Genomic DNA, 14,316 nt, shown 5'->3' with positions numbered 1-14,316 from the left:
CATTCCCAGATCAGCAGACTCACAGGAAAGACTTGACATCCAGTCCTCTGTTGCGGATCTGCCCCATCATGTGGTCCCAGCTGCCTGGGTTGGACCTGGATCGTCCTCCTCCTGCTCCTCTGTACCGGGAAGCACCTGTCCCCGCCGGACTCCCCCGCACCCCCCGCGGGCCTCCCCGGTGCCCCCCGCCCCCGAGCCCTGTGTGCAGCTGGCCCAGGCTCTGGGAGGTGGCTGGGGGGTCATTGGGGCCCGGAGGGGGCTGGTGGGTGAGAGGCTGCTGGAGACTCTGCTGTCGCACCAGGGGACGAGGACGGGCTGCTGCTGAGGATGGAATGTGCTCCAGAGTAGAGGCGGCCGAGAGGGAGGGGTCCCCAAAACTGACCAGACAGAGCAGCAAGGGAAGAGAGGGTAACACGGGTTTGCAGGGGATGCACGTGAGAGAAGAGGGAAGGAGAGGGATAGATGAGAAGGATAGTGGTAACCAGAGAGATAGACAGAAGAGATCCATAATTGGAAAACAGGAGATACAGATGGAGAGTGATGGTGTGAGTACAATACAAGTACCAGAGGGAACAAAAATGAGGACGGGCCCAGAGAGTTCAATATAGAGAAAGGAGGGTATGGAGAGATGAAAAACAGGAAATAGAGCATTGTCAGGTTAAATCAGTTCAGCAGCAGTTATACAGTTGTAGAAGATGCTTGTATAGATGCTTGTATGTGAGTGTCTGACAGTCTGTGGGCAGGCTTGTGTTTTTGACAGTGCTCAGCCCCACAACAAACAGGAGCTAACAGCCTTTATCTCTATTTTACTCCATCCACTGCTCTTACCCTTTTCATGTCACTTTTCTCCCTGATTTACCTTGACCTCTTCCTCCTCCTTTGTATCTATTTTTTGTCATCCCATTAACCTGTCCTCCTCTAACCCATGATGACTTTACACTAGCCTCCTACCTAATTCTCACACTATGCTGCTTCTCTTAGGTCAACTGGTCTTTGTCAGCTCTATTCATCTTGCCTGCCTTACCCATCAGTTCAACCCATTAATTTGACCAAACAACCCTCTCCCCTCCCTCAAACCTCTCTGTCTTTCTAATCATCCGTCTGCTTTTACACTAGTTTAATAGTGTTTCCCTACTCTCCCCCTTCCATTTCTGCCCTTCATGAGTACTGTAAGCTCTGGCTAAACAGCCTCTGTCTTAGGCTAGTGCAGCGCTGGAGGATTTACAGTCTTTGGCTGTGTTGACTGTGCTCTTCAGTGGGCCCTGGGCTAGCTCCACAGCGCTGTAGTAATTCTACTGGAGAGCACCAGAGGCAGGGCCCCGAGAGGAGGGACATTGTGGACCAGATTAATACCAGTCATACTTCATACTTCCCACATGGCCTTTCAGATAGCTCACATACAGCTCAGGACAATGTGTTGACTGAAGATGAGCTGTGGTTATTGAGAATGAGTGTTACAGTCATTATATGAATGGTCAGTGGGTATGGAAGTGTCTTGGGATGGGCTTATGGTATGTGCTAATAGCAGTTACAGCACATTCGATGAGTGTTGCGTTAAACATTCCAGAAAATCTACAAGTGCCATCAGATTTGCTCGGATTGTACAGTTGAAGTTGGAAGTTTACATACACTTAGGTTGTAGTCATTAAAACTAGTTTTTCAACCACTCCACAAATGTAGTTTTAGCAAGTCGGTTAGGACATCTACTTTGTGCATGACACAAGTAATATTTCCAACAATTGTTTACAGACAGATATTTTCACTTATAATTCACTGTATCACAATTCCAGTGGGTCAGAAGTTTACATGACTGTGCCTTTAAACAGCTTGGAAAATTCCAGAAAATTATGCCATGGCTTTAGAAGCTTCTGATAGGCTAATTGACATAATTTGAGTCAATAGGAGGTGTACCTGTGGATGTATTTCAAGGCCCACCTTCAAACTCAGTGCCTCTTTGCTTGACATCATGGGAAAATCAAAAGATATCAGCCAAGACCTCAGATTTTTTTTTGTAGACCTCCACAAGTCTGTTTCATCACTGGGAGCAATTTTTAAATGTCTGAAGGTACCACGTTCATCTGTACAAACAATAGTACGCAAGTATAAATATCATGGGACCACGCAGCCGCCTTACCGCTCAGGAAGGAGACGCGTTCTGTCTCCTAGAGATGAATATACTTTGGTGTGAAAAGTGCAAATCAATCCCAAAACAACAGCAAAGGACCTTGTGAATCCAATAAAAAATTGGATGTAATAAATGTATCACTAGTCACTTTAAACAATGCCACTTTATATAATACCCTACATTACTCATCTCATATGTATATTACTGCATGGTCGGTACTAGAAGCACAACCATTTCGCTACACACGCATTAACATCTAGGCTACCCTGGGCGGCATGGTAGCCTAGCGGTTAGAGCGTTGGACTAGCAGCCGAAAGGTTGCAAGTTCAAAAAAAGTTCAAACTGACAAGGTACAAATCTGTCTTTCTGCCCTTGAACAGGCAGTTAACCCACTGTTCCTGGGCCGTCATTGAAAATAAGAATTTGTTCTTAACTGACTTGCCTAGTAAAATAAAGGTCAAATAAAACATCTGCTAAACATGTGTATGTGACAAATAAAATTTGATTTGAAGATGCTGGAGGAAACAGGTACAAAAGTATCTATATCCACAGTAAAACGAGTCCTATATCGACATAACCTGAAATGCCGCTCAGCAAAGAAGAAGCCACTGCTCAAAAACCGTAATAAAAAAAGCCAGATCGTACTTCTTGGAGAAATGTCAGCCGAAGAACACCATCCCAACCGTGAAGCATGGGGGTGGCAGCATCATGTTGTTGTGGTGCTTTGCTGCTGGAGGGACTGGTGCACTTCACAAAATAGGTGTCATCATAAGGAAGAAAAGTATGTGGATTTATTGAAGCAACATCTCAAGACATCAGTCAGGAAGTTAAAGCTTGGTCGCAAATGTGTCTTCCAAATGGACAATGTGTCAGAGTTTACTAGGAGTGGTGGGTTGGAGTCAGGCGCAGAGGGTTCGGTAAATCGTAATTTATTATCCGGCACAAAACGGTCACGCCAAAATACAGGGCGCATAAAACAAACACAGGAGAAAACAAACACGAAAATCACATCCACAACCAACAGAGTAACAATCCCGCACAAACCTAGGCGGACCTAACAGGCTTAAATAGACATAAATCAAGAAACGAAACAGGGAACAGGTGCAACCAATAAGACAAAACAAAATGAAAAGGAAAAAGGGATCGGTGGTAGACCGGCGACGACGACCGCAGAGTACCGCCCGAACAGGCAGGGGAGCCACCTTCAGTGGGAGTCGTGACACAATGACCCCAAGTATACTTCCAAAGTTGTGGCAAAATGGGTTAAGGACAACAAAGTCAAGGTATTTGATTGGCCATTACAAAGCCTTGACGTCAATCCTATAGAAAATTTGTGGGCAGAACTGAAAAAGCATGTGCGAGCAAGGAGGCCTACAAACCTGACTCTGTTACACCAGCTCTGTCAGGAGGAATGGGACAAAATTCACCAAACTTATTGTGGGAAGCTTGTGGAAGGCTACCTGAAACGTTTGACCCAAGTTAAACAATTTAAAGGCAACGCTACCAAATACTAATTGAGTGTATGTAAACTTTTGACCCACTGGCAATGTGATGAAAGAAATAAAAGCTGAAATAAATCATTCTCTCTACTATTATTCTGACATTTCACATTCTTAAAATAAAGTGGTGTTCCTAACTGGCCTAAAACAGGGAATTTTTACTAGGATTAAATGTCAGGAATTGTAAAAAACAGAGTTTAAATGTATTTGGCTAAGGTGTATGTAAACTTCTGACTTCAACTGTATATAATATAAGACATTAGGTTGGTTTAATTGAAGTTCATCAGTATCATGCTTTCCCACTCTCTCTGTTCACCTGTATCACCACTGCCTAAATCCTTCCTCTCACTCATCTCATCCAAAGTATTATCATTGTACCTTTTATATGGCATAAAGAATCTAAAGAATGAGGTAGGGAAGAAATAATATGGATGGATTAATTAGGTATGAAAGATAGGGAAAAGCTTCTAAGCTATCAGCGACAAGAGAAAAATATAACAATATAAAGAATAAATGTGACTCAGAGATAGAAATGTATCTATGAAAGCAGCAGGTCATAGATAGCAACATCATATAAAAGTATTTCAATAAAATAATTCCACTCTGCACCTCCAACAATGATGCATTCAGTGCCAAGCTGCAGTATGCGCCACATCAGCTGCAGTATGCGCCACATCAGCTGCAGTATGCGCCACATCAGCTGCAGTATGCGCCACATGAGCTGCAGTATGCTCCACATCAGCTGCAGTATGCGCCACATCAGCTGCAGTATGCGCCACATCAGCTGCAGTATGCGCCACATCAGCTGCAGTATGCGCCACATCAGCTGCAGTATGCGCCACATGAGCTGCAGTATGCTCCACATCAGCTGCAGTATGCTCCACATCAGCGGCAGTATGCGCCACATCAGCTGCAGCATGCGCCACATCAGCTGCAGTATGCGCCACATCAGCTGCAGTATGCGCCACACCAGCTGCAGTATGCGCCACATTAGCTGCAGTATGCGCCACACCAGCTGCAGTATGCTCCACATCAGCTGCAGTATGCGCCACATCAGCTGCAGTATGCGCCACACCAGCTGCAGTATGCGCCACACCAGCTGCAGTATGCGCCACACCAGCTGCAGTATGCGCCACACCAGCTGCAGTATGCTCCACATCACTGCAGTATGCGCCACATTAGCTGCAGTATGCGCCACATCAGCTGCAGTATGCGCCACATCAGCTGCAGTATGCGCCACATCAGCTGCAGTATGCGCCACATTAGCTGCAGTATGCGCCACATCAGCTGCAGTATGCTCCACATCAGCTGCAGTATGCGCTACACTTTACAGTCCAACAATGATTTTTGTCATAACTGACCGAATGATTCATCAATAAATCTGGATGGAATACGTGGCATAGGGCCAGCCAGACATCTGGGAGTCCATTTCAAACAGAAATACATTTCTCCTGTGTCATAAAATTGGCTTCGGCTTTTTACAGCTCCTATCCAGATACCGTAGCAAGCTCAACACCTAATTCTTTCACTGTACATTTCTCTACTATTTCAATATCTCTTTTGTCCAAGGTTGAATACGCTCAACTGCAAATAGATATTTAATTTGTCTATCTGCGTGTATAGTAAATTACTTACCTACCCTGTCATTCAAATTGCCAGGCAGGCTATAAGCCCTTCTATCTGCTGCCTGTATCCTCCCCCTGCTGACTTGAGGGATTCTTCGATATCTCCTACCCAGAAAGTCAATTAAACTGACTAAAAACCTTGTGATTTGTAATTAAAGAGCCTTGAGGAGGGGCAGAGGTAGAGAGAGGGGAGAGTGAGACATATCTTACAGCAGAAACATAGACACACATGGCTACCTTAAATTAGAAACCAATTACAGACCAAAAATGGGGAAAAAGTTTGATTTGATTAGGAGGAGGGGGGAGGTAAAAAGTAGAGGAGTGAAGAAGGCAGGTAAAGAGGGAATTAGATTTGATTAGGAGGAGGGGGGAGGTAAAAAGTAGAGGAGTGAAGAAGGCAGGTAAAGAGGGAATTAGATTTGATTAGGAGGAGGGGGGAGGTAAAAAGTAGAGGAGTGAAGAAGGCAGGTAAAGAGGGAATTAGATTTTGACTGAAAGTGTTAAAATGGTTATACACTCTTAGAAAAAAGGGTTATTTGGTTTTCCCCATTGGGTTCTACTTCCTTCAGTGAGGAAGAACCCAATTAGTTCCAAGTAGAAACCTTTTTGGTTCCAGGTAGAGCGATTTAGAGTTCCATGTAGAACACTCTACGGAAAAGGTTCTACTGTATATGGAACCCAAAAGGGTTCTACCTGGAACCAAAATGGTTCTTCAAAGGGCTTGCATTATGGGGTCAGCCAAAGAACCGTTTTAGGTTCTAGATAGCACCTTTTTTCTAAGAGTGTACATGAGGGGGGTTTCAGGCGTCTTAAGAATGGCCCTGCTGTAAGATTCCAATCAAAAAGTGGATATTTTGCGGTCCAATACAGTGATGAAGCAGTGGCAGACGTTGCGTAACTTTTGGTATTTGTTTGTGAGAGAGGATGTTCTCTTTAGTCAACAGAGCCTTACCATGACAACATATTCCCATGCATCAGAAAATGTCAGTACAAGCACTCACATTTTCGGCTCATTATTTCCTTCAATAGTTTCTTCCCTCTTTCCATTCATTTTCCTTTCATAAATCTCTGCATTTCCGAATGCAGCATATATCACATATAAGCCTTGCTGCTTCTGACTGCAGTCCCCCAAACCATCCATTCCATGCCTCTGCGCTGCTCAGCAATAACCCCCATGCGTGACCTCATGCCCAGCCAACCCGTGTCACTCATGTCACTCACTTTCTGGGCCTCAGGCCTCCGGAGTGCATGTGGCTCTGGACCGTCTGCCAGCGCCCAGCCTTGCTGCCAGGGCCCAGCCCCGTCACTATGCTTCTCACGCTGTCACTGCGACTGGGACCTGCCCCGCTCCCACACCCAGCCCCGCCCCCATCCCCCTTCTCCACCCCACTGAGAGACAGGGGGCACCAGAAAGACAGACAGACACAGACATAAAGGAGAGAGAGACAGATGGAGGAGAGAGATAGACAGAGAAAGAGAGAGAGGTGGATAGTAACAGTAGAATCAGTGAGGAAGAACAACCCGGAAAGTGAACAACACAGCAGAATAGCATTAGGAAGTGGTGTTACCAATCCAGCTACAGGTTTCCAATACAGGTTTCCAATACAGAGGAGTAGCAGCCAGCCAGCAAGTCAGTAGGCTGTGCTGCTGCTGGGTTAGCAGGAGGGAGATGGGCTGAGATTCACTGTGTATATCTGTCTGTCTGCCTGCCTGCCTGCCTGTTAGTCCGTCCGTCCGTCTGTCTGTCTGAACCAGATGGGAAGAGTGAAAGAGTGGTGTGTGTTTGGGTGCAGTGGGACTGAGACAGACAGATGCTGGCTGTGTTTTGAGTACCTGTCAGTTAGACTGACTGTCCATTCTGCAGCTGTACTTTATACTGCACATTAAATATACATGACCAAATTGATTATTCTATCAAGGACTTCATGGTGTTTGCAATAAAACTGAGGGGGTCATGATCATTGAATTATGTAGGCTATCTATGGCCTATTTACATTTTAAAAGAAACAGTTGATCTACTTTGTTATGTACAGTAGGAACTACAACGTTAAATGAAACAGATAGGCTTGATTGAAAGATTATTGTGTGTGTAATGACATTGTTGGAGTGAGTGGCTCGAAAGTCTCTAGTAAGACATTGTAGTGTATAGCAGTTAATCAGCACAGTGAATCTGTTGAGTACACACTTCATTCCTCTCCCGCGTAACCCAGAGCAGCACAAGCAGCCGTAACCTAGACAACGTCACAGAGACAACAGCAGACAGACCAGACACAGTTTCACTACAGTGTCACTACACTCAGTGGAGACACACAGACACAGTCAGAGAACACAGCTTCTGGCCGAGAGGGATAACACTTTAGACAGAGGATATGTACGTCCAGCCTGCTACAGTGAGCATGGGGTAGGGGTAGGGATGGAGTTGACCATTTAGGGAGATTTAAGGTAAGTTATATGTAGCTTATGCACAGGGCTTCCCATCCCTTGCTCAGGACCTCGTAACATGATGGTGAAAAGGGCAAACATTTGACTGGATCTCAAGAAGGGATCAATGGATCCTAGCAGGTTCACTGTATCACAGCCCATGAACTCTAAAGACAATACACCCATTGAGAATAAACTCCCCCTTTATCCTTTCTCTGGTAAGCTATAAAATTAAATTAAAAATGACTTTCTCCGTGCAGGAAAAACATCAATGACATTAGAGCCTCTAGTGATTAATGTACTGTACTGTACAGCTATAGAGTAACTGGTGTGTCCAGAGGGCTCAGGTGGTCTGACTAAGGAGAGGCAGCCTTATAGCACCTGTTGGTGGAGGTGGTGGTGGTGGTGGCACAAAACCACGAGGCACAACGAGAGTGAGGAGAGGTGATTAGGGAACGACACAGGACTCCTATAGAATGTGACAAAAAAACAACAACAGCAAAAACTAGGAGCAAAAGCCCAAAACAACGGTCAACCCTCGATGACAGAGCTGAGGGGACGGTTTAAACCGAGGGCAATGGGTTTACGGTTAATACCCTTAAGATTAGGGGATGGTTGGTTAGTTGGTTGGTTTCAGTGGAAAGGTGGGTATTGATTGGGCTGTGTGAGTGGGATCTATAAAGGGTTTCTGCTCAGATAGTCTGAGGGTTGTCCGTCTCCATGGTAGCACTCCATGGGCTGGAGGTGAAGGTTTAGAGGTTAAGGGTTAGTGAGGCTGGCAGGGCTGTAGGGAATAGGGGGCATTTCAAATGTTGGTTGGTTGGTTGGTGTATAGGTAAATGTTGGTATATAGGTAAATGTTTCTTCATGTTAAGTTTCAGTATGCTAAGTTTCAGTATGTTAAGTTTCAGTATGTCTATATTGTGTGTATTTTAAAGATTCGTGTTACATATTCATGTGTCCAGGTGGGAAAGGCTAGTATAAAGAATAGTGTGTTAATCGTGTTTATAGTGGGGGACAGCTTCAGACATGATCTGCATCTATTAGTGTCTCCATCCAATTAAAATTTGATCGGTCTTGGTAACACCACTAGAGACAACCCCCTTCTTGATTCAATCTAAGGCTGCATCCCAAATGGCTCCCTATTCCCTATGTAGTGCATTACTTTTGACCAGAGGGAATAGGGTCAAATTTGCGACGCACCCGAGATGAAGATCAGAGGGCTGGAGGGAGACAAGGCTGACCTCACACCTGGCCATCCCTATACTGATGTCAGTCACCTCTAAGGAGAGGCAAGTAGAAACATCCTAGTAGCAGCCCTGTACAACTCAATCTAGTTCTGTATGGCCAACAATGCATACTAAATAGCTTTACCTTTCAGACCCTGTTGGCTGCAGGAAAAGGAATTACTAATGCCAATCAACGGAACTCTCCCAAGACAGAAGATACTTTATGTACGATGTGTGGATAACATCACTTAATAATGCCATTTGGCCCCCTTAGGCTATTACATTTGACCTTAGCAATGACCTTTACCGGGACATATGCATTAGGTTATGCCTTGGGTTCAGAGCTACTGTTTGGCAAATGAGCTACTTGTGTAGAATATAAAGCACATACTTTGTGCATCATGTAGCTCTTAGTCTCTGTCCGGCAGAGAGAAATGCATGCAAGTGGACTAGGGTGGCATGTTCCTATGTAGACAATGTACTGTGTCTTTGGATGCATATTGTGTCTGCAATGTTTGTCTGATTCAGACTGAGGGTGTTGAGGGTCAGACTGAGTCAGACTGAGGGTGTTGAGGGTCAGACTGAGGGTGTTGAGGGTCAGACTGAGTCAGACTGAGGGTGTTGTGGAGGGTTGGGGGTACGGAGGCACAGAACTCATTGTGAGAGGCTTGGCTCCCCCGCTTCATTACAGCCCTGCACAGAGAGAGGGGTCCCTTACCAGCCGCGACCGAGACTCACTTGGGCGTGAGGCGAGGGTCTCCATACGGGGCATAGGGGGACATGTTTAAGAGGAACTCCTTGGGCGGATAGGAGCTCCATCTCTGCTGCACGTTGCTGCTGTCATTGTTATTCCAAAAGTCCCTGTCTAGATCACTGCGGCCAGAGAGAGAGACAGGTAAGAGCAGTACAGCCAATCACAGTGGAGTAGGAGGGAGGAGTTTCAGGGATAGTAAGAAAGATAGGTCAGAGCAGCAGAGCCAATCACAGTGGAGCAAAGTGAAGGATGTTTCTTGGAGAGAGACAGGATAGGGAAACAACCTTAGTTTAATAGATGAATGAGAGAAATGTCAATCCAGGCAATAGAGATACACCTCTAATATTTGTAGAAAATAAATGGAAAATACATTAGGGGTAGGGGGTCCTGTACAGGGCCGGACTACCACATTAGGGGTAGGGCCCTGGGGCACCGACCTCCGGGGGCCCCCATTTCTTAAATCAGCTAACTTACTATATTTCAACACATTTTTCCATGGTGCAGAGGGAAAACCTTTACCTTCTCCCACAGGATCACTGTACCCACCCACACCTCCCACCACAGGACAGTTGCACCGACCCACAGGTACCAGGAGCACCTTGAAGGCAGAGAGAGCATTTCGGGGTTGGATGAATATTCATTTGGAATAGTCTGCGCAGGGTAAGATAAGATCTGTGGACAAAATTAAAATGGATATTTTGATATTTAGGATTTCTAGAAGAGAGAATTACAGACCAGTTCATTTCAGTGATTGAAGGTCTCTTCTATTGTAGGTCGATTGGCAGGGGCTTCTAAAATGCTTTTAAGAAATGCAAGTATAGATCAGAAAACAGTCCCCTGGGTTTAGGCCAGTTCTCAAAAATGCTGCGGAGGGGGTGAGTTGGTAGTGTTTCGCCCCAGGGGACATCATATGCTCGCATGGCAGAGTGAAGTTGCAAATAAAAGAAGAAGGATTTGCCCTGTAAATTAAAAGTGTAATTTCTGATAGCGGGTCTGCTAAGAATGGCTCGATGGTCGGCGAGGGCCATGGGTAATACATCTATATCAAGAACTTTGTTGTACAGGTCCTTTGAAGTGAATATAAAGTCCACGAGAGAAAAATGTTACATTTCCATAGGAGGGATTCATAATTCGACATTAAATTGTCAACTGTCACCTAATTTGCCCATTTCTGCAGTGCCACAGAGGTCAGATGCTGGTCTCCCCCGTCTGCCCAGATCTGTCTAGCCTGTACTCCCAAACTGCATTAAAATCGCCACCAATAACTGGTCAGAAGTCAGCTAAATCTAGTGTCAGAGTACAGAATTGGTCATGAAATGAGTTATCGTAAGTGTTCGGTGCATACACCAACAGAATAGTACTACTTGTTTTATTAAACAGCTTAATAAAGGTCAGCTTAATAAAATTGATTGTACTCTCCCTGAGGGATCCTCCACCTAAATCATTGTATTGGAAGTTGCGTCTGGCAACAATAAGTACTCTTGATGAAGCAGTGACATGATAATATTTGTTGGAAAAACAAGATACATTTTTGCGGCGTGTTCAGATCCCGTGCATTCGCAGTTTTTCAAGCTAATTTCCTGCTATTCTATATGTTTTGCCATGAGGCTGAGAGAAAATGTTGCAGTTTTGAAGCAAATTTCCTGCAATTCCACACATTTTGCTATCGTATGCTATCTGCCCCCCCAATTGAACAAAAACAAATTGGGTTGGGGGCCCCCTGGAGGTCGAGGGCCTAGGGGCACGTGCCCTGTGTGCCTGTTCGGTAATCTGGCCCTGGTACTGCATTTATAAAAGTAATTCCATTTTAATGTTCATAATATAGTTTCAGAGGAAAACATTTATGTCTTTGAAAAGAAAGTAGGAAAACAAGTGAATTAAGGAAGGTAAAAATTGTATCGGTCTAAAGGGGATGGGGTTTGGAAAATGCATATTGTCTATTCTGTGAGCTGATACAGCATCCAGACTCATGGACAAATGAATAGATTATACCTCTCTCTGTACAAGAGATTAGATAACAGTGAAAGAGTAAAAAATGTATTCAACATCAATCACAGAGTAATATACAGTATGTTATAAGTCAAAGTGAAACAACAAAGGTTGGTTACACAGATAAAACATATCTTGGAAAAAGGGAGAGAGACAGAAAGAGAGAAGGGAGAAATGAAACAGGTAGGAGAGTGATTAAAGGGAGAATGGGAGAACAGATGGTATGGTGACAGAGGAGGGAGAGGACTGCTGGGTTAGCTGGAGACTGAGACCACCGTCCGTCAGGTCTTGAGCTGCGCAGCTGCAACCATGAAGCAGGAATGTTAACAACAAACAGTCATACAGTAGAATATATCATCAAGACATTGCTGCAGGTAACGTGGACATCAAATACTCTTTTTTTATTGGGATTGGGCTACAGTTATAAATGTACTATGATACGCATAATATTAGGTATAGTGCTCGTTTAAGTGATTCTGACTATTTTACTTTACAAGGCATTGAGATAAAGGGTACCTTAGTGCAATCCAAGTAGAACATTGGTTTTAGGTTTCAAGTTTAAATTTCAACTGAAACTCAGCCAAGGTAATGACCTTCAGGCTGTGAAATAAAGTAACACTGCAGTTGGACAGTAAACTAGTGGCTTATCAGGGGTGGGTTAAATGTGGAAGACACATTTCAGTAGAATACATTCAGTTGGACAACTGACTAGGTCTCCCTTTCCTTTGTCTGGAAGACATTATTACCGTCCCATTGAGTGTTCAGGGACACATCATGTAGTTCCTCATTTTACTGGACTTTAACATGCTCTTTATCTGAAGCCTGTCAAATGAAGTATGCTATAATTTATGCCTCTTGTTTTCACAGGAAGAACTGTAAAGGAGTTGTCAAGATACGCTTATTTAACAACCACAACTCCCCTTTTCATTGCAAAATATGTTCCTTCACCCTCCATATCTCAGCGGGTTTCAGTGTTGTTGCCTTTTATTTGAGCACACCCAGGAATTTGCCTCTCATCCTCTTGACAGTCCCAGTTAGCTGTGCTGTAGTGAATCCCTCAAAGCTCAGCCAGTAACCCCCCCCCCCCCACACCACCTACTTGATGGCTTTGTTTTCCCCTCGGCCACGAATCTGAACTGAATCTGGGGTGCTGGCTGCCTCCACCCCAGGCTTGTTCCTCTTCCCCTGGAGAGAGAGAGAGAGAGAGAGGGGGAGAGAGAGACAGAGAGAGAGAGAGAGAGAGACAGAGAGAGAGAGAGAGAGAGAGAGAGAGAGAGACAGAGAGAGAGAGAGAGAGAGAGACAGAGAGAGAGAGAGAGACAGAGAGAGAGAGAGAGACAGAGAGAGAGAGAGAGAGAGAGAGAGAGAGAGAGAGAGAGAGAGAGAGAGAGAGAGAAAGAGAGAGAGAGGCAGAGAGACAGAGATAGAGGCAGAGAGAGAAAGAGAGAGGCAGAGAGAGATAGACAGAGAGAGAGAAAGAGACAGAGAGAGAGAGACAGAGAGAGAGAGAGAGAGAGAGAGAGAGAGAGAGAGAGAGAAAGAGAGGCAGAGAGACAGAGATAGAGGCAGAGAGAGAGAAAGAGAGAGGCCGAGAGAGATAGACAGAGAGAGAGAGAAAGAGAGAGAGAGAGAGAGAGAGAAAGAGAGAGAGAGGCAGAGAGACAGAGATAGAGGCAGAGAGAGAAAGAGAGAGGCAGAGAGAGATAGACAGAGAGAGAGAAAGAGACAGAGAGAGAGAGACAGAGAGAGAGAGAGAGAGAGAGAGAGAGAGAGAGAGAGAGAAAGAGAGGCAGAGAGACAGAGATAGAGGCAGAGAGAGAGAAAGAGAGAGGCCGAGAGAGATAGACAGAGAGAGAGAGAAAGAGACAGAGAGAGAGAGACAGACAGAGAGAGAGAGACAGAGAGAGAGAGAGAGAGAGAGAGAGAGAGAGAGAGAGAGAGAAAGAGAGAGAGAGGCAGAGAGACAGAGATAGAGGCAGAGAGAGAGAAAGAGAGAGGCAGAGAGAGATAGACAGAGAGAGAGAGAAAGAGACAGAGAGAGACAGAAAGACAGAGATTGAGACAGAGAGAGAGAGAGAGACAGAGAAGGAGATAAATCATTTCCTTCATGTCCATTGCCTTGTGTCTTTCTGTGAGCTGTCTTTGGCTGTTTACATCTGAAAACACTTTACCAGCGGAGCCTTCATTACAGAGCCTTTAGCATGCCATCAGGTGCCAAAAATATGCTAAATGATCCCAGGCAACACTTTGGATGCGAGCCAGCACATGTGCGTGCTCCGCCCACCTGAGGATCTATTTCCTGTGTTTGAGGGGTGAAAAATCCACTTGTCACTTAAATTTAGCTGGATTGATTGCTTTCATTTTACTCATGTGACTCTTTCATACTCTTGCTAGTGTCTGTCATTTTTTTCCCATTAATATTACAACTGTGGAAATGTTTGTAATGACCTGTCAAACACACCACAGAAATGGGCTCAATGGAATACACAGCCGATCCATTGCATCTAAAAGAACGCTTGCTTAGTCGGGGATTTAACGCATCGTCTAGATCACAAGAGAAGAAAGAGACCTCTATTTTGATGGGTGTTCATTTTTTGTGGAAGTGAAATGTTTACAAATAAAATAAAAGCAACTTCATAAAATGAACACTCTGATTATAGTGATATTATGTCTA

The 14,316-nt window shown here is 44.8% G+C and overlaps 1 protein-coding gene across 3 annotated transcripts in view; it reads right to left on the bottom strand.

Annotated features, from left to right (window-relative positions):
• Positions 1-14,316, bottom strand: part of LOC110506662 (synaptotagmin-7) — a 109,075-nt gene that overhangs the window by 22,724 nt on the left and 72,035 nt on the right. For 2 of the 3 annotated variants that reach the window (XM_036964585.2, XM_036964586.2), the window contains exons 3-5: positions 12,742-12,827; positions 9,638-9,772; positions 24-377 (exon numbers count right to left, since the gene is read on the bottom strand). In XM_036964585.2, coding sequence (XP_036820480.1) covers positions 24-377; positions 9,638-9,772; positions 12,742-12,827 — 575 coding nt within the window. Of the gene's footprint in view, positions 1-23; positions 378-6,470; positions 6,639-9,637; positions 9,773-12,741; positions 12,828-14,316 lie in introns of all 3 variants that reach the window. The other variant, XM_090222479.1, reaches the window with a different exon arrangement.

This window comes from Oncorhynchus mykiss, chromosome 26 (genome assembly GCF_057628025.1).
Source record: "Oncorhynchus mykiss isolate SJ-2025 chromosome 26, ASM5762802v1, whole genome shotgun sequence".
Taxonomy (NCBI): Eukaryota; Metazoa; Chordata; class Actinopteri; order Salmoniformes; family Salmonidae; genus Oncorhynchus; species Oncorhynchus mykiss.
The sequence above is the reverse complement of the archived record's forward strand: the minus strand, read 5'-3'. Positions and strand labels throughout refer to the sequence as shown.